This window comes from Paroedura picta, chromosome 2 (assembly GCF_049243985.1).
Source record: "Paroedura picta isolate Pp20150507F chromosome 2, Ppicta_v3.0, whole genome shotgun sequence".
Classification (NCBI taxonomy): domain Eukaryota; kingdom Metazoa; phylum Chordata; class Lepidosauria; order Squamata; family Gekkonidae; genus Paroedura; species Paroedura picta.
In genome coordinates, this window is record NC_135370.1 from 172979671 (window position 1) to 173004230 (window position 24560).

General features: G+C 48.4%; 1 protein-coding gene and 1 long non-coding RNA gene across 3 annotated transcripts in view; one reads left to right on the forward strand and one right to left on the reverse strand.

Annotated features, from left to right (window-relative positions):
- Nucleotides 1-24560, reverse strand: part of BRF1 (BRF1 general transcription factor IIIB subunit) — a 307644-nt gene that overhangs the window by 110300 nt on the left and 172784 nt on the right. For both annotated transcript variants that reach the window (XM_077323870.1, XM_077323871.1), the window contains exons 9-11: nt 23131-23170; nt 22953-23045; nt 19752-20003 (exon numbers count right to left, since the gene is read on the reverse strand). In XM_077323870.1, coding sequence (XP_077179985.1) covers nt 19752-20003; nt 22953-23045; nt 23131-23170 — 385 coding nt within the window. The remainder of the gene's footprint in view (nt 1-19751; nt 20004-22952; nt 23046-23130; nt 23171-24560) is intronic.
- Nucleotides 667-17969, forward strand: LOC143830817 (uncharacterized). The gene is made up of 3 exons (XR_013228605.1): nt 667-964; nt 10615-10876; nt 16814-17969. It is a non-coding gene; the product is annotated as an uncharacterized LOC143830817 (long non-coding RNA).

Here is a 24560-nt window from a genome sequence, read left to right on the forward strand (position 1 = left end):
CGGTCAATGGTGTCCCGCTTTACCAATGTTAAAATCTGGTCACCTTACCATATATGATCATGTTGACCCATCCCTCCCTCCCAAAATGGCCAAGGATGGGCCTGTACGGGGTGGGAACAGGAGGGTCCCTGGGTAGGCACGTCCACAGATATGTTTCCCAACCATATTCTGCCAGATCTCGAAGCCTGAAGAACGTTTCAGGGGTTTCTCAACGGTAAAAAAAGAAAACTCGAGGAAAGCTGCTCTAGAGGAAAGGAAGGAAATCTTCCTCCGACTGCAGCAGAAATATTTCTCCGTCTGCGGCAGAAGTCCGGCGCTGGGGCGGTGCAGTCTGTCTGAGCACCTCTGCATTCAGGCGGGCTGAGTGAGCTGGACGCGCTCTGGCCTCCAAAGCCTTTGCTGAGGACAGGACGGCCCGGAGCCTCCACAAAGAGCCCGACAATGATGTATTTAAGCCCAGGAGAAAGAAAGCAGGCCCGAGTCAAATGACCTCTGCTGGCAAAGGAAGACGGGAAATTAATGACTCGGAGGAGAAACTTGGCCTTTGTTCCAGAAAGGCTTTAGAAGTCAAGACACAAGTGTCTTACAACCAAGACCGAAAACTTGACAGGTAGCCAGCGCAGCCGGAGCCAAACTTGGGCAGGAAAAGGGAGGGAGGGACGCAGCTGAGCCAAAAATAAAACAGCCCTGAGACTGCCAAACACACACAACCGTTACAAGGATCTGTTTGTGAGGCCGCAGAATCTCCGCGCAGCAGGGGGGGAGGGAAAGGTTTCTTTCTGGAAATATTGTTTCCGAAGCTTGACGGCTGACTTTGCCACGTATCGACGAAGGGCACGGCGGTGAGGGAGCGAGAAGGGGAGGAGAGGAAGAATTCCTGAACATGTGTGCTGGAACGCACCAAACCGCACGCTTGGATTCTGCTTCAGTAAACCCAGGCTTTGGCTGGCCTGCAACCCAAAGGGTGAGTGAGACCGAGTGACAGCTAGGGCATTAAAGGGCAATGAATCCCTTTGAAGATCTGGAATGCCAACCCCATGAAAAGGATTGCTGAGTCACAAAAAGGAAAATAGAACCCAAGAACAGAGGAGGGACCATGTTGGATCAGGCCAATGGCCCTTCCAGCCCAACACTCTGTGTCCCACAGTGACCAAAACCCAGGTGCCATCAGGAGGTCCACCAGTAGAGCCAGAACTTCAGAAGCCCTCCCACTCTTGTCCCCCAAAGCACCAAGAAGACAGAGCATCCCTGCCCCGGACAGAAGCCATGTTGGATCAGGCCACTGGCCCAACCCATCCAACATGCTGTGACACACAGTGGCCCAAACCCAGGTGCCATCAGGAGGCCCACCAGCAGAGCCAGAACTCCAGAAACCCTACCACTCTTGTCCCTGCAAGCACCAAGAAGACAGAGCATCCCTGCCCCAGACAAAAAATCATAAAAGAAGCCATGTTGGACCAGGCCAAAGGCCCATACAGTCCAACCCTCTGTGTCTCACAGTGGCCAAAACCCAGGGGCCAACAGGAGGTCCGCCAGTGGGACAGAACCCCAAAAGCCCCCACACCGTTGCACTTCAAGCTCCAAGGATACAGAACAACACTTCTCCAATATGTTTGAAAGGAAGTTGAGAGGGGACATGATAGCCTTCTTTAAGTATTTGAAAGGTTGTCACTTGGAGGAGGGCAGGATGCTGTTTCCGTTGGCTGCAGAGGAGAGGACACGCAGTACAACGATATAGGCTAGATATCAGGAAAAAATGTTTCGCAGTCAGAGTAGTTCATCAGTGGAATAGGCTGCCTAAGGAGGTGGTGAGCTCCCCCTCACTGGCAGTCTTCAAGCAAAGGTTGGATACACACAATGGCCCATCCAGTCTAACAGTCTGTGTCACACAGTGGATAAAACCCATGTGCCAGCAGGAAGACTGGAGCAGTGATGCCCTGCTCTCTTATTCATTTTAGCCCAGTTTTCCATCCTGCCAAGATCATCCTGTATCCGGATTCAGGCTTCTGGTGTATTTGCCACCCCTCCCAGTTTAGCATAAGTTGACCATCTTTCCCACCTTTGGCAGAGCAGTCCCGCATTTGGGGCATTTGCCCTGTGTTCCGCGGCGTTTTCAAAATGTCCCGGGGCGTTCGTGTGTATATATATATATATATATATATATAAATTAATTTTTTAAAAAAATGTTTGTCCGCACAGCAGGCAGCCCACTAGACAGCCCGGTCCCAGGAGGCCCCAGGGCAGGCACGTGGCCTCAGGAGGCTCCGGGGCGGGGCTTCCTGGCCAGCTCTGCTGCCACCTTTTCCTCCGGGTGGCCTTTTCCTCCAGGCCTCCCTACCTCCTCCAGGACCAGGCCTTCTTTCCTTGACCCAGGCCACTGCCGCCCTAAGGCCAGTCGGGGAGGGAGAAGGGAGTGGGAGTGGGGCAGGGGGGAAGGGGGGAGGGGGGAGGAAGGAGGGAGGGCCCGTCGCCACCGGCATCACCCCGCCACCGCCCTTCTAAGGGTCAGGGGGTAAGGGAGGAGGAGGAGGAAGGGAGGGGGGCCGCCTGATGCCGCCACCGCATCCCGCCATGCAGGGCCAGATATCTGCTCACCTCAGTTTAGCATCATCTGCAAATTTAATAAGCATCCCTTTCTCTTATGTTCTTAAAAAGCAGAGAAATTGGCTGTCTACAAGCACCTAAGTGAATTCTTGGCAGATCTGAAGCAGATTTGAACTAGCATCAGCTCAGCATCCTGGACTTTAAAGAAAAGGAAAGAAAATGGATGTGGAACAAGTTGTGGAAGCCATATAATTGCCAGCTCTGTCTTGGAAACTGTCTAGACCAGGGGTAGTCAACCTGTGGTCCTCCAGATGTCCATGGACTACTATTCCCATGAGCCCCTGCCAGCGTTTGCTGGCAGGGGCTCATGGGAATTGTAGTCCATGGACATCTGGAGGACCACAGGTTGACTACCCCTGGTCTAGATATTTAGGGGCTCTATCTGGGGAGGCCAGAGTTCGGGGGAAGGGAAAGAGCTCATTAGAGATGCAATGTTGTACAGTTCTCCCTTCCAAGTTGCCATTTCCTCTACAGGAAGAGATCAGAATCACACAGTGCTGGAAAGACCACAGAGGGCCATGCAGTCCAGCTCCCCCACCTTTTGAGGACTTAAAAAACACACTACTAGCAGGTGTTTTTCCAATCTCCTCCTAAAATCTTCCAGTGAAGGAGACTCCCCCACCCTCCGAGGCAGCCCATTCCATCTACCAACAGCCCTCACCATCGGAAAATGCTCCCTAACATTTGAGTGGAACCTCCTTTCCCGTAATCTGAACCTCCTGTTCCTAGACCTTGTCTCTAAAGCTGCCGTAAACCAGCTGGCCCTCTCTTCAACATGGCTACCTTCTACGTAGGTAAACACAGGTATCCTCTCACCCCTTGCCGCTGCATAGGGTGGTTCCCCCCTCTCCCTCCCCAAGTATTGATCCTGCTTAGCTTCTGACGAGATTGTGCTATAGATACCATTCCGCCTCCCCAGCAGTATGATTGGTGGAGATTCAGACTGTGTGCTGCTATCCAGACCTAGGTAAAGGAGAGAGCTGAAGGACAGTAGACACATCAGCACAGGGAATCTCCTTGTTCCATCGGGATACAGCAGAGCAGGGGACCTGCGGCTAAGCTGAGCTTGTTTGCAATGAGGAGACTGCATTCTTGCTGTGCAAAAACCGCTAAAGACAACAGTCACACTTCTCCCCTCACAGAGGACGGATTTGGCAAACTTACACAAAACAGGAAAACCAGGATGTGCAAAACGGAATGGTTCACACAGACTGGATCACGGGTTCATGCATCTAGAGGAGTTCCCAACCTTTTTGAGCCTCTGTTCTTGTTGTTGTTGTTGTTTAATTTATGGCCCACCACTCCCAGACTAATAGCTACTGGCAAGCTCTGAACATGTTTGAAATATTGACATAGCTTAAAGGTAAAGGAAAAGGTATCCCCCGTGCGAGCACCGAGTCATGTCTGACCCTTGGGGTGACGCCCTCCAGCGTTTTCATGGCAGACTCAATACGGGGGGGGGGGGTTTGCCAGTGCCTTCCCCAGTCATAACCGTTTACCCCCCAGCAAGAAAAAGGGATGGGATTTTCCTCGTTTCTAAAACTGAAACCAAAAATGTGGAGAGGGGGTTTGGAGTACTGGGGGTGGGAGGCAAAGCGGCTCCCCTGACCTTCTGCCCCCTCCCTGCCCCATGGTAGACTCAGACTCAGAATACCTTTATTGGCATACGCAAATACAATCCAAGGAAACAAAATAGATTAAACAGTAAAGGTATCCCCTGTGCAAGCATCGAGCCATGTCTGACCCTTGGAGTGATGCCCTCTAGCGTTTTCATGGCAGACTCAATACGGGGTGGTTTGCCAGTGCCTTCCCCAGTCATTACCGTTTACCCCCCGGCAAGCTGGGTCCTCATTTTACCAACCTCGGAAGGATGGGAGGCTGAGTCGACCTTGAGCCGGCTGCTGGGATCAAACTCCCAGCCTAATGGTCAGAGCTTCAGACAGCATGTCGGCTGCCTTACCACCCTGCGCCACAAAAGTTTAACATATATTCAAAATAGATTAAAAATTAATTAAATCCCACTCATTCGGGAAACCCTTCCAGGGCTGTCAAGGAACCCCGGAGTTTCATGAAACCCTGGTTGAAAAAACCTGGTCTAAACATACTGGGCAGGTGCCAGGAAAGGGGCCAGGAGGTGCCAGGGCACCCACAAACACCATGCTGGGGGACCCCTGATCTAGGTATACAAAAACAAGCCTGCATCTTCTTTTAATGCATGATTTCACCCAAAACATCCACGTTAATTAGGCGGCGTTTACCCAAGTGCGTTCACGGGAGAGGAGCACTTTTAAAGCCATCCAATTTCAAAACGCCAATAGGTGGATTTCGAGATGATCCAAAATGTTCGTGTTAGCAGAATTCCCCTGCAAGAGTACATTCTGCTACGGAGGCAAGGCATGAGACCAAAATAGACAAGCAACTTTAATGTGGTGGAGAGAAAAAAAGAGAAGGGTGGGGGGGGAGAGAGAGAGAGAGAGGGAGAGAGAGAAAGAAGTGAGGACAGCTGCACAGAGAATAAACTAACTAGCATGAGAAATTAGCAATTTGGTGCCAGTGATGTGCTAGCTTTCTGCATTTCAATTACGGCTTGGGCTGAACGGCAGAAGCAAAAACAAAACAAAACAAAAATGTAACGGAGACGATAGGAATGAATTTATAGCGTTTGCTCGCTCTGTGCCCGAGCAAACAGGTTACGGAGCTGGTAGGGCTCCAGCAAATGCCTGCACAAGAACACTCTGACAGCTATTTTTGCACTGATGGTTTTAATACTGCTGTGGAGCTGATCCACACTACCCCCCCCCCCCAAGTAATTCTTGGGAAGTTTGGGCTCCACTTAGAAGCCTAAGACCATGTTCTTCAGGCATGTTTCCAGCGCTCTCAGCATTACTGAACGTATAATGATAGAATCATAGAATCATAGAGTTGGAAGGGGCCATACAGGCCATCTAGTCCAACCCCCTGCTCAATGCAGGATCACATAATCATAGAATCATAGAGTTGGAAGGGGCCATACAGGCCATCTAGTCCAACCCACTGCTCAATGCAGGATCACAGAATCATAGAATCATAGAGTTGGATGGGGCCATACAGGCCATCTAGTCCAACCCCCTGCTCAATGCAGGATCACAGAATCATAGAATCATAGAGTTGGAAGGGGCCATACAGGCCATCTAGTCCAACCCCCTGCTCAATGCAGGATCACAGAATCATAGAATCATAGAGTTGGAAGGGGCCATACAGGCCATCTAGTCCAACCCCCTGCTCAATGCAGGATCACATAATCATAGAATCATAGAGTTGGAAGGGGCCATACAGGCCATCTAGTCCAACCCCCTGCTCAATGCAGGATCACAGAATCATAGAATCATAGAGTTGGAAGGGGCCATACAGGCCATCTAGTCCAACCCCCTGCTCAATGCAGGATCACAGAATCATAGAGTTGGAAGGGGCCATACAGGCCATCTAGTCCAACCCCCTGCTCAATGCAGGATCACAGAATCATAGAATCATGAAGTTGGAAGGGCCATACAGGCCATCTAGTCCAACCCCCTGCTCTACGCAGGATCAGCCCAAAGCATCCTAAAGCAACCCCTTCCACCTCTATGATTCTAAGCTGCAACTGACTTACAATGACCCTGGGACCATGTAGCTTCCAAGCTAAGAAGAGCTTTGCCTGTCTCTGTAAAGCAACTCTGGACTTTCTTGATGGTCACCCATCCAGGTACTAACCACAGCTGACCCTGTGTTAGCTTTCCAGCTCTGACAAGACCAGGCCAGGCTGCTAAGCCTTCTCAAAGGTGGAGAAAATGTTCCTTTTCCAGAAGGCATTGGAGGTAGACCAGGGACAGGGCTCAGTTTAACATTATTGTTTTGGGTCGCTCTGTATGTGACTTGATGGCTCCACCCAATATTATGGAATACAGAAGAAGAAGAAGAAGAAGAAGAAGAAGAAGAAGAAGAAGAAGAAGATGAAGATGAAGAAGAGTTGGTTCTTATATGCCGCTTTTCCCTACCCGATGGAGGCTCAAACAAATACCCTGTGGGGTGGGTGAGGCTGAGAGAGCCCTGATATTCCTGCTCGATCAGAACAGTTTTATCAGTGCTGTGGGGAGCCCAAGGTCACCCAGCTGGTTGCATGTGGGGGAGTGCAGAATCGAACCCGGCATGCCAGATTAGAAGTCCACACTCCTAACCACTACACCAAATTGGCTCAGATTTTGCATCATCTTGAACATCCAGCTATGACCGAGAGGAGGTTGGAAGACTATTCCAAATAAATAAGTACAAAAAATAAATTAGATTTGCAGCAGCACAGACACAGGCAAATAATATGAAAAGAGCCCACAGTTAACTAGCACAGCTAAAAGATTTTAAAGCAACACAGTGCCATGGGAGAAATTAAGAATATTACGGCTGTAAAAGCTAACAAACGTTTCACGTTCGAAACAGCACAAGAAATCCAATTGCCCTCTAAAGATTTATTACACTGCACTTAGCAATACAAAACCAATTAGAAGGATTTCCCCCCTGCTTTACATGCAATCTCAATAATAAAAAAACACTCAGCTGTAGTATTTTAAAGAAGCAATTTGGTCGTTTCAGGTTAAAATTCATTATTATCATAATTTAAGAAGAAGAAGAAGATAATTATGATGATGATGATGATGATGATGCAGAAGAGTTGGTTCTTATTTGCCACTTCTCTACCCGAAGGAGTCTCAAAGTGGCTTACAGTCGCCTTCCCTTTCCTCTCCCCACAACAGACACCCTGTGGGGTGGGTGAGGCTGAGAGAGCCCTGATATTCCTGCTCGGTCAGAACAGCTTTATCAGTGCTATGTCGAGCCCAAGGTCACCCAGCTGGCTGCATGTGGGGGAGCGCAGAATCAAACCTGGTTTGCCAGACTAGAAGTCCGCACTCCTAAACACTTCGCCAGATTTAAGGATGGCATTCCTTGGAGAACATCACACAAAATCATGATGGGCAGCCGTATTTATCTGAACAGAGCCACCATAAAAACCAGCAAAAATTGTGAAAAGGTATGAGATTCTGGAGAAATAAACAGTGATTGATAGTCTTTAAGATGCTACTGGACTCTTGCTCTTTTACACACAAAACCTCGGCTTCACTAGCAGGGTGGCCAACCTCCAGGTAGGACCTGGAGATCTGGGTTTTCAACTGCGGCCTGAAATTAGTGCATTAACTACAGTTTTGTGAGGCCTGTCTCATTCCTCACCCCACATCTTGTGGCCCAGCAAGGCAGGGTACCATGTGAGTCTCCACGGAGAAGGGAGAGGATAGGATGAAGGTAATGAGATCAGCATTTATAAAGGGAAAACAGAATATGAATGATCATTGACAAGCTGAGGTAACCATTGTTAAAAGAAGGTGGAGGAGGAGGAGGAGGAGCTGGGTTTTATACTCTGCCTTTCACTACCCCTGAGCCTCTGGGGAGGGCGGTATATAAACAAACAAACAAACACTTAAAGGAGTCTTAAAGTGCATTACAATCACCTTCCCTTCCTACGCGGTAGGTGGAGCTGAAAGAGTTCTAAGAGAATTGCTCTAAAAGAACAGCATTATTAGTAAGGTGACCAGAATTTTGTGGCTGGAAGGTAAGGTGTGTGCGGCAGCGGGGGGGGGGGGGTGCTTCCTTCCTTCGATTATTAGAACTGCCCCTAACACTTACACAGAGAGCCAGTTTGATGTAGTGGTTAGGAGCAAGACTCCTCATCTGGCGAGCTCACATGTAGCCAGGTGGGTGACTTTGGGCTCGCTACAGCACTGATAAAGCTGTTGTGACCGGGCAGTGATATCAGGGCTCTCTCAGCCTCACCTCCCTCACAGGGTGTCTGTTGTGGGGAGAGGAAAGGGAAGGCAACTGTAAGCCACTTTGAGACTCCTTTGAGTAGAGAAAAGCGGCATATAAGAACCAACTCTTCTTCTTCTTCTTCTTCTTCTTCTTCTTCTTATTATTATTATTATTATTATTATTATGCTTGATATTTTATTAGTCGCCATCTTTTTATGTTATTATTTTGCCATGTTATATTTATATTAATGGGGTATTTTAGGGGAATTCATTGTATTTTATCGATCTCGTAAACCACCGTGAGACATTTGAGAGCAGCGGTATATAAATATAAATAAAATAAAATAAGATAAATACACCCAAACATGCTGAACTTTGCTAGCTGTTACATGTGGTGCCACTAACTCCAGATTTCTGAGAACTCGTAGTTCAGGTCCAGAGGCCCAAACCCAGTAACCTGGTTAGGTGAACAAGAACAACAAAAAAGCTAATGATAATAGGACCGTCAATGCTAAATAATAATAATAATAATAATAATAATAATAATAATAATAATAATAATACCACCTTGCTAGCAGAACTTTGCATCCTGCTTTCAATTGGACCCAGGAGGTCGAAGTCATAAAGAGAGGTCATCTAGAGCAAGACCCAAACTGAATAAAATACAGCTCAGGGTACCTCGTGGCTCCGTGCACAGACTGATCATTTGTCATTCTGTCTTCAAAACACTTAACCCCGGAAAAAATCCTATCTGGGCTTTTCCTGTCACCTCCCGCCAAGGGCAAGGCTTGTAGCTCCTTAGTACGGGTTAATAAATCTTCATCCACAAGAGCAGATGAGATTACGGGTCACCCCAGTACGGGATACCGACAGGAGTAGGGGGCAGGGAGAGAGACCAATTCGACATTTCGGTCAACGTGACCGTAACTTCTTGAATAATGGACCCGTAACAGGTTTCGTTTTCATCAGAGCCCAACGAAGGCTCCGTCTAATCACTGTGGTTTCGTTTTCCGTAATAAGCGAGATCAATATTATCACTTTTTAAAGTGTTCTTGTAACACGGGCATCAATAGCTGAAGGAAAATGGAGAGAGAGAGAGAGAGAGAAATAGGCAAAGGGGGTCATTCTTTTTGCTAGCTCTCAGTGACTGCTCATCCAAATAATTGACTGTTATCAGCTCAGGAGGCACAGACAAAGGATGCAATCCATTCTGCGGTCAGGAGGTCTTTCCCTTCCACCCCTCGCCGTTTATAGGTCAAGTTCTTCCCATTTCCATCTCCTCGATCATGGCCTCTTCTAGATGATGATGGAAAACCCCATCAAAAGGACAGATGAACCTCAGGGGCTGGCATAGACATCAAGGAAAAGGACCACCCAATCCAGCGACCCTCACGTATGGCTCGGCTACGTACCGACTGAGGAGACAAGAGGGGAACGGGGGGGGGGGGGGCAAAATGCCTTTGTGTCCTAAATGGTGAAAGGCCCTGAAGCCCCGAGTCCGCGATGTGCCATAAAGACAGAAGGAAGCAATCAGGCCCTTTAATCAGAGCTGGCGAGGTTTAGTGCTTGAGAGTGGCAGACTGTTATCTGGAGAACTGGGTGTGACTTTCCCCACTCATTCCCCACATGTGGCCAGTTAGGTGACCTCGGGCCAGTCACAGTTCTCTCGTAACTCTCTCAGCCCCAGCTGCCTCACAAAGTGACCGTTGCGGGGAGAGGAAGGGAAGGAGATTGCAATCCACTTTGCTTCTCCTTACGGTAGAGGAAAGTGGGATATAAGAACCAGTTCTTCTGAGGTGCCCCTTAGTGTCTCGTGCGTGACTCTGTCCTACAGTTTGGTATAGTGATTAGGAGTGCGGACTTCTAATCTGGCATGCCGGGTGCGATTCTGCACTCCCCACATGCAGCCAGCTGGGTGATCTTGGGCTCGCCATGGCATTGATAAAGCTGTTCTGACCGAGCAGGAATATCAGGGCTCTCTCAGCCTCACCCACCTCACAGGGTGTCTGTTGTGGGGAGAGGAAAGGGAAGCTGTAAGCCACTTTGAGCCTCCTTCAAGTAGAGAAGCGGCATATAAGAACCAACTCTTCTGCATCATCATCAAAATCATAATCATAATCATAATCATCATCATATTCTTCTTCTTCTCCTTCTCCTTCTTCTTCTTCTTCTTCTTCTTCTCCTTCTTCTCCTTCAAAGCAAAAATCTTACAAGAGGAAATGCTGGGTCTAACACAACTTTTCCAGACGTAGCAACAAAGCATTCCGACATGCCCAAGTCTACCAAAAAGTGGACACCACCCTGCCAAGTAAACGAATGACATTATCAATCACAATGTTCCGAGAACGAATCCAGCCAAGACGGGGGAACCACAGCTGTGGCCTTAAGAAGGTACATTTGCTGATGTTTACCATGCGTGACACCGACGGGCCCTCGAGCCATAATTCAGCCTTTTCAAGGGGTAAGTGAGGATAAAGGACCTAACACTAACAACAAAACCCAAGGACAAATTCAGTTTCTTCCCAGCTTTCCGGCAACAGGAAAAAGGCATGAATCCATTAAAGCTGCTGGAATTGAAACAGTCAGGGCAGGACACTGGATTCGGGGTTGAAGAGTAGATTCTGTGTAGTTTTATGACTACGGTTATTACACAGATTGCGTAGCAGTAAAGCAATCAGAAATGATCAGTCTCCTGAAATAGTATCTAGGGCAGGGTTAGTCCAACTGCGGCCCTCCAGATGTCCATGGACTACAATTCCCATGAGCCCCTGCCAGCATTCGCTGGCAGGGGCTCTTGGGAATTGTAGTCCATAGACATCTGGAGGGCCGCAGTTTGACTACCCCTGATCTAGGGGAAGTCCCTCTGCATAAGTTGCTTCAACTGTATTAACCAGAGAATATCTTTCAAAGCCACCTCTCAGAAGCGCCCCTTAACACGGAGAGGGGTCCGTGTGTGTCAGCAAAGCTGAGAGTAAGACCACAAGGCAGGGTTGGCCAAACTTTGGCTCTCCACCTGTCCCTGGACTACAATTACCATGAGGGGCTCATGTTAATTGTAGTCCATGGACAGGTGGAGAACCACAGTTTGGCCAACCCTGCGTAAGGGGTCTACACTTGTAGACCCTTGATGGTAATTGTAGTCCATGGACAGGTGGAGAACCATAGTTTGGCCAACCCTGCATAAGGGGTCTACACTTGTACACCCTTGATGGTAATTGTAGTCCATGGACAGGTGGAGAACCACAGTTGGGCCAACCCTGCGTAAGGGCTCTACACTTGTAGACCCTTGATGCTAATTGTAGTCCATGGACAGGTGGAGAACCATAGTTTGGCCAACCCTGCATAAGGGGTCTACACTTGTAGACCCTTGATGGTAATTGTAGTCCATGGACAGGTGAACCAGTTTGGCCCACCCTGCAAAAGGGACTCTGATGGTAATTGTAGTCCATGGACAGGTGGAGAACCACAGTTTGGTCAACCCTGCGTAAGGGCTCTACACTTGTAGACCCTTAATAGTAACTGTAGTCCATGGGCAGGTGAACCAGTTTGGCCAACCCTGCAAAAGGGACTCTGATGGTAATTGTAGTCCATGGACAGGTGGAGAACCACAGTTTGGCCAACCCTGCGTAAGGGGTCTACACTTGTAGACCCTTGATGGTAATTGTAGTCCATGGACAGGTGGAGAACCATAGTTTGGCCAACCCTGCATAAGGGGTCTACACTTGTACACCCTTGATGGTAATTGTAGTCCATGGACAGGTGGAGAACCACAGTTGGGCCAACCCTGCGTAAGGGCTCTACACTTGTAGACCCTTGATGCTAATTGTAGTCCATGGACAGGTGGAGAACCATAGTTTGGCCAACCCTGCATAAGGGGTCTACACTTGTAGACCCTTGATGGTAATTGTAGTCCATGGACAGGTGAACCAGTTTGGCCCACCCTGCAAAAGGGACTCTGATGGTAATTGTAGTCCATGGACAGGTGGAGAACCACAGTTTGGCCAACCCTGCGTAAGGGCTCTACACTTGTAGACCCTTAATAGTAACTGTAGTCCATGGGCAGGTGAACCAGTTTGGCCAACCCTGCAAAAGGGACTCTGATGGTAATTGTAGTCCATGGACAGGTGGAGAACCACAGTTTGGCCAACCCTGCATAAGGGGTCTACACTTGTAGACCCTTGATGGTAATTGTAGTCCATGGACAGGTGGAGAACCATAGTTTGGCCAACCCTGCATAAGGGGTCTACACTTGTAGACCCTTGATGGTAATTGTAGTCCATGGACAGGTGAACCAGTTTGGCCAACCCTGCAAAATGGACTCTGATGGTTATTGTGGTCCATGGACAGGTGGAGAACCACAGTTTGACCACCCTCTCATAGCAGAGTCACTCTACTCAAGGTGGAATAGTCACAGCAGACACCAGACAAAGAGGATCATCAGCCACCTCGGCAGAAGAGAGCAAACAGTGATTGGGGGCGGAGGAATTCTTGAAGGGCAGCTACTGGAGAGCAGTAGGAGTGGAAGGTGACACTGGCGGCGGACCTATCAGGGACAATAGCAACATCACTTCAGCTAACCCTGGTAAGGAACGTGCAGGAGAAAGCCATGGTAAACCATTTTTGATCATCTTTTACCTCAAAATCGCTAAGACAGTGGTTCTCAACTTGGGGGTTGGGACCCCTTTGGGGTCAAATGACCCTTTCAGAGGGGTCGCAGCAGGGCAAGCAACTTGGCCCGGGGGGGGAACGCCATCCACACAACAGCCTTGCAGGGTAGATCACGATAGAGTGTTTGTCTGCCTGGAGCAGGGGAAAAGAGCGAGATCAGCATGGTGGGACAAGAGGCAGAACTGAACTGAGAAACCCCGGGGAGGAAAACAATTTCTATACCCTCATGAATAATGGATCTTCATGCCTTTGGTCAGTTTTGGTTTAATTTCCGTGAAAGAACACTTGCATGATTTTATGGTCGGGGGTTACCACAACATGAGGAACTGTATTAAAGGGTTGCAGCATTAGGAAGGTTGAGAACCACTGGCCTAAGATGAGACAATCCAAAATGAAAAAAAAAAAAAGATGAGAGGATGTTTTGGAGATCGTTCATTTATAGCAGGAGTAGTCAACCTGTGGCCCTCCATGTGGCTACAATTTGCTGGCAGGGGGCTCCTGGGAATTGTAGTCCATGGACATCTGGAGGGCCGCAGTTTGACTACCCCTGATTTATTGGGTCAACGTAAGCCAGAAGCAACTTGAAGGAACTTAAACACACATGGGGAAAAAAAGGGAAGATTCTTGCCTGGTTTCAGGGAACCACTTCCTGATGCTAGCCGGCTGCAAATCTGCCTCGCGAGCCAGGCCGCATTCAGACATCACGGCGAGCTAATTAAGCAGAGGTTTGGCACGGACACAGCTTGTGGGTTTCCCTCATGCGCTCCCCACCCCTACCCCTCCTGCCTTGTTCCAGCGCAGCTTGTCCCGGTGGTGCTTCAGTTGTGCCGGGTGAGACACACAAGCGCAGATGTCCTTGGCAAAGAGGGGTTTTGTTTCCCCCAATAAACAGGGATTCTAAGGCCGGATTAAATGCCGCTTGGCGCAGAGTAAACAAACTCCAACATGCCAAGGCCGCCTGTATTCAGACGCTGGGCTGAATTAGAGCTCACTCCAACTGGGAAGTGCTTGAGCAAACACCCGGCTGAAGACTAGGAGGTGGGAGGGGCAAGGGGAGGGACAATCAAGCACAGCGGAGAAGCCACACCCAGGCCAAGAAGCCTCTGCGGAATGAGCCTGTTGTGATTTCGGAATGCCACCTTGATCTCATCCATTTAAGAAACTGTGCATGCTGGGTTGCCTAACTCCAGGCAGGGCCTGGAAATCTCTTGCGTTTAGATGTAATCTCTAGATGGCCAAGATCAGTTCCCCTGGAGAAATGGCTTCTGGGTTTTGGCCACTGGGGGACACAGAGAGTCGGACTGGATGAGCCAACTGCTTGATCCAACATGGCTTCTCTGATGTTCTATGATGATAGAAAACATCCTTAGGACATCTGGGTTTTGGCCACTGTGTGACACAGAGAGTCGGACTGGCTGGACCATTGGGCTGATCCAACATGGCTCCTCTTATGTTCTTAGGGTAGAAGACCTCCTTAGGACACCTGGGTTTTGGCCACTGTGTGACACAGAGAGTCGGACTGGCTGGGCCATTGGGCTGATCCAACATGGCTCCTCTTATGTTCTTATGATGATAGTAGACGTCCTTATGACATCTGGGTTTTGGCCACTGTGTGACACAGAGAGTCGGACTGGCTGGACCATTGGGCTGATCCAACATGGCTCCTCTTATGTTCTTATGATGATAGTAGACGTCCTTATGACATCTGGGTTTTGGCCACTGTGTGACACAGAGAGTCGGACTGGCTGGACCATTGGGCTGATCCAACATGGCTCCTCTTATGTTCTTAGGATAGAAGACCTCCTTAGGACACCTGGGTTTTGGCCACTGTGTGACACAGAGAGTCGGACTGGCTGGGCTATTGGGCTGATCCAACATGGCTCCTCTTATGTTCTTAGGGTAGAAGACCTCCTTAGGACACCTGGGTTTTGGCCACTATGTGACACAGAGTCGGACTGGCTGGGCCATTGGGCTGATCCAACATGGCTCCTCTTATGTTCTTATGATGATAGAAGACCTCCTTAGGACACCTGGGTTTTGGCCACTATGTGACACAGAGAGTCGGACTGGCTGGGCCATTGGGCTGATCCAACATGGCTTCTCTGATGTTCTTAGGATAGAAGACCTCCTTATGACATCTGGGCTTTGGCCACTGTGTGACACAGAGAGTCGGACTGGCTGGGCCATTGGGCTGATCCAACATGGGTTTTGGCCACTGGGTTTTGGCCACTGTGTGACACAGAGAGTTGAACTGGACAAGCCATTGGCCTGATCTAACAGGGCTTCTCTTAAGTTCTTATCTTCTTCAAACGGCTGCTTTGGAGGGTGGACTCTATAGCATCATACCCTGTTGAGTTTCCTCATCTCCACAGACCACACCCTTCCTAAGCTGTACTCCCCAAATCAGATATTTCCCAACCCACAGCTGGCAATCCTAGGCACGATGTATCATTAGCTTGGCTGGTTTTCAACATTCTAAAAAGAACACCTAGCTGTTAGCGCATCAGTGACGCACCATGCTCAAGTACTTGAGAGTGTCTTTGCGATGCGCAGCCACTGTGTTGTTATCAAGCAACCAGATCATGTCTGCGATTTGTGCGGAATGCTTCGGGTATTGGCAATTGCGTCCCAAACATCAGAGGGGGAAGGGAGGGAGGTTATGTTCCAGCATTATCCCGTCCTCGTCGGCGGAGATTTTCACATCTCATTAACGACGTAATGAAGGCTCAATCACAGGTACAATAGTCTATAAAGACTGTCCAATTTATGAGCTGTACAAACACAAGGGCTGATTGGGAAGGTTGGCTTCCAGGGAGATTTATCATTTCCCACTTAGCGAGACCTTCTCGGCAGGACACGGTACAAGGAATATGCACGAAGAGCAAACTGTGACCGCAATTTCCCCGCGTTGGTGAGGGTCATTTCTGGCCCCCATGTGCCTAAGCGGTCACACATCAGGGGATTTTGACAAGTGACACTAAGGATCGGCACAAGAACGCACGGCTTGGTATGGCCGAGGCGGGGAGCGGTCTGGATTTGGATAATGTCAAGAAGCAGCAGGATTTCTCTCAAGGCAAAAAAGCCGCAAATGTATGCATTCCGGTGATTGGCAGGCAGGAAGATATTAATGTCTTTGCATTGTAGCACTGTCTTGGAGAAAGAGCAAGGGTTGATTTCCCTGTAGCAATGGAAAGCAGCAAGAGTCCAGAGATCTAAAGAGAAGAAGCGAGCAGAGACTCATGAAAGCTCACACCAGGCCAGGAAATTTGCTGGCCTTTCAGCTGCTCCTGGACTCTGGCTCTTTTCCCCTGCTACAGACAGACTAATAAGGTTACCCATCTTGGAAGGGAGCGGTGATTCACAAAAGCTCCTCCCCGGCCACAAATTCTGCCAGTCTTTAAAGTGGTACTGGACTCTTGGCCAGAGAGCTAGTTTGGTGTAGTGGTTAGGAGCGCGGACTTCTAATCTGGCATGCCGGGTTCGATTCTGCGCTCCCCCACATGCAACCAGCTGGGTGACCTTGGGCTCGCCACGGCACTGATAAAACTGTTCTAACCGGGTAGTGATATCAGGGCTCTCTCAGCCTCCCCTCCCTCACAGGGTGTCAGTTGTGGGGAGAGGAAAGGGAAGGTGAATGTAAGCCGCTTAGAGCCTCCTTCGGGTAGGGAAAAGCGGCATATAAGAACCAACTCTTCTTCTTCTTCTTCTTGGTCTTTTTTTATTGCTACAGAAAGACTAAAATGACGATCCATCTTGGAAGTGAGCCGTGACTCAAGGAAGCTCCACCCCTGCCAAAAATTTTGTTAGTCTTTAAGGTGCTCCTGGACTTTTGGCCTTTTCTACTGCTACAGGCAGATTAACATGGGTATCCATCTGGGAAGTCAACAGTGACTCACGAGAGCTCCTACCCTGCAGAAATTGTGTTAGTCTTTAAGCTGCTTCTAGTCTTGGAGAAGATATTTATCCTATATCACTACTACCGTTCAACTTTTCATTAGCATCATGCAAACAAATGGCTCCACCAACGAACGAAGAACAGCCACGAACGGCCCCACAAAATCACGAAAGAGTCTTTCGGTCCATTCCAGGCTGGCCACAGCAGTGCCATGTTGCATCCTGTCTTTCTTGGTGCCACTATGCAAGTCTGGACAAGAAACTTTTCTCAGAATCATAGAATCATCCCTGGAATTCACAGAAGCCTTCTCCAGCACCAGAGTTCAAAGGAATTACCTCTTCTCCTGTCCGATCTCTTCATCGTCCAACTTTCACAGCCATAAATGGCTAGGAAAATATGATAGACTGAACTAATCTACATTTGGTAGTCAGGTTTATGTCCTTGTTTTTCCATGATCGGTTCAAGCTTATCATTGCTGGGTGACTCGGAGCAATTTGACATTTAGGGCCTTTTCGCACGGGGATCTTTGTTGCAAATTGTTTGCGGAATGAAAAATCGCCATTTAAAATAGTGGAATTCGTCGTTCCAATGTCCCAATGCATACCTGCCTTTGTAGTGGAATCAGTTGCGTTTTTTAGCGTTTCCCACAGGCTTCCGGTCTCGGCAGAAATCGCTAGAAAGGAAGCGCTATTGCCAAGCTCGTCCCGCCCCTGGCCATCAAGCAGCCAATGGGCAGCCGTTAGCATGCTCCCAAACAGCCCCTTTCCCTTTAAGAAAGGTTTTTTAAAAAAAAACAGACCCATAGCAACGAATCTAGGTAGATTCGTTGCAACGGAGAGACCCATCCAGCTGCCTAATGTGAGCTGTCGTTTGATCGTATGATCGTTGGCACGCTGCCTCGAGTGATAAAAAAAAAAATCCCCCCCCCCTCTCACGGGCCCGATTTTCGGCTGAATTAATGTGTTAAAAATAAAGGGACTATTTCAGCAAACGGGCTTTTATGTGGTTTGTGCTTAGTGACTAAAGGTAAAGGACTGAAGCCAGGGAAGCCTCTAAACAGAAAGAGGCTCGCTGGTGCGTTTATCCCCGCTTGCTCGGAGAAAAAAAAATGGCGATCGCTTCGCCGGAAGTTTGGAGGACAGGCTCAGGAGGAGGGACTTTGAAGAACCCGCAACAATGGTAACGCACAGGTCTTTAGCGCTAGTGTTGCAGATTGGTTGCAGGAGTGTATCGCTATCCGGAGGGTGAATCCACTTTTGGGGATTTCCCTGAAAGCGCTACAACGAAGCGCTTTTTGCGGATTGGTTTCAGGAGTGTTGCAGATTGTGTACGACGTCGTGCGTTATGGCAAATCAATAGCGTTACCAATTGGCAACCATTGTGCGATTTTGAAGCCGTGCAAAAAGCCCCTTAATTTTCCTACTGCAACCACCACACTGAGCCAGTTGCGACCCAAGAAAAATGAATTCCTGAATCACAGAATAATAATGTTGGAAGGGACCTCATGGGTCATCTAGTCCAACCCCCTGCACCATGCAGAACACTCACAACCCTATTGCTCATCCACGCTAACCTTTCACCCCCTTGAGCCTTCACAGAATCAGCTGATCCGTCAGATGGCTCTCCAGCCTCTGCTTAAAAATTTCCAAAGATGGATAACCCTTGATAATCCTTGAGAGAGGGGCCAAACATGGATATGGTAGGTCTCCCATAAAGCCAATCCTAAGACCATAAGCCAACCTTCACGAGTTTGAGGAGCATTCCAACCAACAATCAGTCGCCGGATGAAAGGGTACAGGTCGTGATGTAAGGCAACATTTTATGTATAAAATGAGGATCGAACAGGTCAAATCTTCTGAGACTTTAGGAATGTTCAGGAGAGGAACAGAATCCTAATTTGCTCAGTATTTGGCCATTTGTTAGCCCTCAAACCGTTCATTTCAAGAGAAGTCTGACTTAATATCAGTTAACAATAACCAAGCAAGTGAAATATGGCCTTACTAAGGCTGATATTCTGGGGAAAACAATAGTTCAGGTGCCAGCATCACTCAGGCCCTGCTTTCAAGCGTAGCCATCTTAGACTGCAGAAGGTCAGCTGGAGTCAAATCCAGCACCTCCTTGGTGACCAACAAGATTTCCAGTGCATGAACTTTCAAGGTTCCCTCTGTCAAGGACCTTATGAAAGGAGCTTTGACCCTGCTGGATTTGAATCTACCTGTTTCTTACTTCAGCTGCCGTGGATTCTCCCATCCCATTTTGAGAGTTCCAGCTGGCAAAAGCTCTACCGCAACAGGTGAAGAAGACCCGTCAGCCGTGATTAAGCAGAAGAAAAAAGTCTCAAGCAGGCAATGGCGAAATGATTTATCCCAATGTTCAAAACCATTTCAATACGGATTCCTAGGTATAGTCTGTTTTCGATTACCTTCATCAGTGATATATTCTCAATATTGTTAATAACTCAATCTTCTCTTATTGTATGCTTACGGGTGATGAAATTATAGAAAATAACCTACTTAGTCTCTGATAATGTTTTGGTTTATGTAGTTCAATCCCCAAATAGCCATGTAATATCCAAATTTGTAGGGGTCTACTAATATTAATATCACAAAATGTAATTTCTGGCAGTCACTGCTTGAGACTTGTTTCTTCGGCAAAAGCTCTTCGGCTTGTACCAAAACGCAACGTGACCGAAACGTCAAACTCCACACCGAACCACAGGGGCCTTTCCACGGTCCGCACTTCAACAGGCATGTCCCGATCCGCTCGTACTTACCATGGTCCCGACCCTTGGTCAATATGCACTCTTTTATCGACTCCGTTATCCCGAGGCTGGCCGCGGTCGGGAGAGGTCCGAGGAGTGACTCCAGGGCTGGCGGCCCAGCGGCGGCTTCCTTCTCCTGCAGTTGGTCTTTCATGGCCAGCTCGTTGCAGAAGTCCTTGTTCAAATGGTTGGCCGCGGCTTCCAGCTCTTCGTCTTCTCCCTCCTCCTCGCCGAATATGCTCAAGATGTTATCCTCCACGCACTCTTTAAGGGCAGAGGAGCAAATTATTTCATCTAATACGTTAAAAGAGAGGAGTGGGGTCCCCTGCAGGGAGGCCAAAGGACCCCCCCATGGTCGCTATTTCTTCCCAGAGTGAGATCTAACAGGCCGTTCATTAACTTTTCCTTGAGGAGAAGCCACAGCACTGGAAAGCTAAAAGCCAGGGCTTCTGTCCCCGCCACCTGCCAAAACACTAACTTTCCAAAGGAATCAGCAGCCACCTTTCACTATGTAATCAACAGCAAAGGGGGAGGCTACATTGTTCTGATGTTTCATATTCTGTTAGCAGGGGAAACTGCTGTGTAAGAAAAACCTCAGATTTCTACAAAGGCTCCCTGTTCCTACAATGAATGAGTCGATGGAATAATGCAGTTCGTAATTCAGCCTTTTTCGCAATTATTGATTGACTGAATGACGGACTGATTTTTATTTACAGCAGGCTTTCCCAACCAGGCTTTCGTGAAACCCTGGGGTTTCTGGAAGGGTTTCCCAAATGGGTGAGAGTTTAATTAATTCATTAATTAATTTGTTAAACATTTATCGGATGATATGACCATATCAGGTCATGTCGACACATTTCCCCCTCCCCCTCCCCCCCAAAAGGCCAATGATAGGTCTGGAAGGAGTGGGAAAGGGAGGGGACCTAGGTGCACAGCTCTGCTTCCCAACTAGATTCTGCACTATCACATCACTTCTGGGGTTTTTCAAAACCTGAAGAACATTTCAGGGGTTTCTCAATGGTAAAAAAGTTGAGAAAGGCTGATTTACATTTATAGACCCGCCCTACTGAACTGGTTGTCTCAAGGTAGTTGACACCCCAAACTTAGCTGGTAATAAGAATGTGGTTCATACAGGGACCTATGTGCCAGCCCCAATGTCAGCCCCCAGTTGACTGTACAGCTCTAGCAACCCTCTTTGCTTCTCTCTCTTCGCTTGTCTCTTGCTCAGTCACAGCCTTAGCAGCACCCAGGTTCTTCTAATAGGAGAGGAAAGCCAGGGAGACACACTAAAAGGGGACTACAATGGCTTCTTTGTTCCTCTGTGCTCTTGGAAGAGACCAGGGACTGCCGGAGGGCGAGTGAGCCAATCAACAACAGGCATCCGTATCCAAAGAGCTGGCCGAATGTCTTCTGCGTAACGGTGCTGCTACCGTCACCTTGAGACCTCTGAGCAGAAGACGGCCAGTGTGGGACAGAATCAGTGCTGTTATTCATTCAATGCTCTGCCATGTCAGACCAGAATGAACGTGTTGAAATTAAATCAAAACAGCTTGGAGCTAAACATCAGGCAGGACACTGAGAGCCAGCTTGGTGTAGTGGTTAGGAGTGCAGACTTCTAATCTGGCAAGCCGGGTTTGTTTCCCTGCTCCTCCACGGGCAGCCAGCTGGGTGACCTTGGGCTCAGCACAGCACTGAGAAAGCTGTTCTGACTGAGCAGGAATATCAGGGCTCTCTCAGCCTCACCCACCCCACAGGGTGTCTGTTGTGGGGAGAGGAAAGGGAAGGAGATTGTATGACTCTTTGAGACTCCTGGTAGAGAAAAGTGGTATGTAAGAACCAGCTTTTCTTCTTCCAATTCTTACAGCAGGTCCTCAGTGGACCAGGCTGTCCTTCCTCGGAGGTTTTCTTGGCAGAGGCTAGCTGCTGATCTGACAATGAGGCTGGTATTGTGATTCAATATTTACATTTAGACAGATCGTGAGAGGAAGGGATGAGCCGGGTCCTTTCTTACATACTCAGAGCAATGCCAATTACCACTTTGGGATCAGGAAGGAATTTGCCTGCAGACCAGATTGGCCCAGGGATTCTGGAAGGTTTTTTACTTTCTCCATGCATAGAACAGGGGGTCACTGGGGGGGGGGGGGAGGCAAGTGGGGGGGGAGGCAGCTGTGCATTTCCTGCACTGTTTGGCGGGTGCTTGGCAAAGGCAAATTGAATCAGTTAAATCAAAGCTGAATTGTGATTTGGCTGATTTAAACCAATGGGATTTTTTATTCGGCTCAGATCAGTCCGAAAAGTATTTGAATCGGTATTGATTGGGGTACTTTACAGCTTATCCATGCTGAATTGCCTGTGCATCGTTTTATCACCCTGAGAACTGAATTTCCGACCAATGGAAAGCATACCCTAAATATGTGCTCTTTCTGAGAGGATTAGAAGGATTTGTCAGCCCTTCTCTCCAGGCGTTTCCAAAGACTGGGAAAGTTGGAGAGGTGGATGAAATTAATGATCAGAAGAAGAAGAAGAAGAGTTGGTTCTTATATGCCGCTTTTCCCTACCCGAAGGAGGCTCAAAGCGGCTTACAGTTGCCTTCCCATTCCTCTCCCCACAACAGACACCCTGTGGGGTGGGTGAAGATGAGAGAGCCCTGATATCACTGCTCGGTCAGAACAGTTTTATCAGTGCCGTGGCGAGCCCAAGGTCACCCAGATGGTTGCATGTGGGGGAGTGCAGAATCAAACCTGGCATGCCAGATTAGAAGTCCGCACTCCTAACCACTACACCAAACTGGCTCAGTGCAGTCCTAAGCAGAGTTATACCCTCCTACATAAAATCAATAAGCTTACAACTGCACTGTAGGTATCTCCCCACTACAGACTTCTCCCTGGCCTCTCCAAAAAGTATATCTACATATGCTGTCCTTCCCACTCCAGCAGATGTTTCATTCCGCCCACCCCCCCTCCATGGACTTTCTAATGAAATACAAAGATCTCAGTTCAGCAAGCCAGCAATGAAAAAGCCCCCCCCCCTCCCAGTACCATCCTGTGCCCCCTCCCTTGACTCTCTACATCAAAAGCTGGAAAACATTTGGCACACACTGATTCTCTATGGTCAAGAGGACTACCATTATAAATCAGAAATGCAAGAGCTGGTGTAAAACCACACTAGCGTTTCCGATCAAGACCTCGATTAATTTAAGTCAGGCAGACTTACTCTCTTTGGTGTAATTTGCATATACTCCTTTGGCTTTTGGCCGGCTGTTTTCCAATTCGATCTCTATTTCATCTTGGTAGCTCGATAGCTCACCTGCAGTAAATACAGAGAACTGTCAGCAAGGCGCCAAAGAGACACGGCGTTAGAGAGAAGGCAGAATGAAAAGTAGCCCCCCTACCTTCCAGCTCTTCAAGCTTTTTCGACAGCTCCTTCTCTAGCTGGAGGGAGAAAGCAACGACAGGATTAAACTGGAAACCGGGAAAACCTTACAAATACAAAGAACTGAATCTGTACTTGGAAAAGGACAGCCTTGACCAGGTTAAAAGCAGCAGCAGGAGTTCACAACATCTCTTTGCAACAAGATTTAAGGAGTTTACGATATGAACATAAGAGCCCTGCTGGTTCAGACCAGTCGTCCATCTAGTCCAGCATCCTGTCTCACACAGTGGTCAACTAACTCCTTTGGACAGATAGCGGTAGGACACAAAGGCTGAGGTCTTGTCTTGGGGTTGCTTCTTGGCACTGGGAGTAAGAAGCTTAGTGCTCCTGAACATGAAGGTTCTCTTGTGTCTGTTGTGGGGAGAGGAAAGGGAAGGAGATTGTAAGCCGCTTTGAGACTCCTTCGGGTAGAGAAAAGCGGCATATAAGAACGAACTCTTCTTCTTCTTCAGTAATATCAGGGCTCTCTCGGCCTCACCTCCCTCATAGGGTGTCTGTTCTGGGGAGAGGAAAGGGAAGGAGATTGTAAGCCGCTTTGAGACTCCTTCGGGTAGAGAAAAGCGGCATATAAGAACCAACTCTTCTTCTTCTTCAGTAATATCAGGGCTCTCTCGGCCTCACCTCCCTCATAGGGTGTCTGTTCTGGGGAGAGGAAAGGGAAGGAGATTGTAAGCCGCTTTGAGACTCCTTCGGGTAGAGAAAAGCGGCATATAAGAACCAACTCTTCTTCTTCTTCAGTAATATCAGGGCTCTCTCGGCCTCACCTCCCTCATAGGGTGTCTGTTCTGGGGAGAGGAAAGGGAAGGAGATTGTAAGCCGCTTTGAGACTCCTTCGGGTAGAGAAAAGCGGCATATAAGAACCAATTCTTCTTCTTCTTCAGTAATATCAGGGCTCTCTCGGCCTCACCTCCCTCACAGGATGTCTGCTGTGGGGAGAGGAAAGGGAAGGTGACTGTAAGCCGCTTTTCCTTCGGGTAGAGAAAAGCGGCATATAAGAACCAACTCTTCTTCTTCTTCAGTAATATCAGGGCTCTCTCGGCCTCACCTCCCTCACAGGATGTCTGCTGTGGGGAGAGGAAAGGGAAGGTGACTGTAAGCCACTTTGAGAATCCTTCGGGAAGAGAAAAGTGGCATACAAGAACCAACTCTTCTTCTTCTTCAGTCACTATGGCTAGTAGCCAATGATACACTATTTTTTTATCATGTGGCATGCATATAGTATAGCCAGGAGATTCTAGGATTGTCTAACAGCCAGTCAAGAGACGTTCTAAGATGTGCCACTGCCTGACTCTGATTCATGATCCTGCTGTTCCTTGGAGGTCTCCCATTCAAATGCTAGCCAGGATCAACCCTGCTTAGCTTTCAAGATCTGACATATTGGGCTTACCT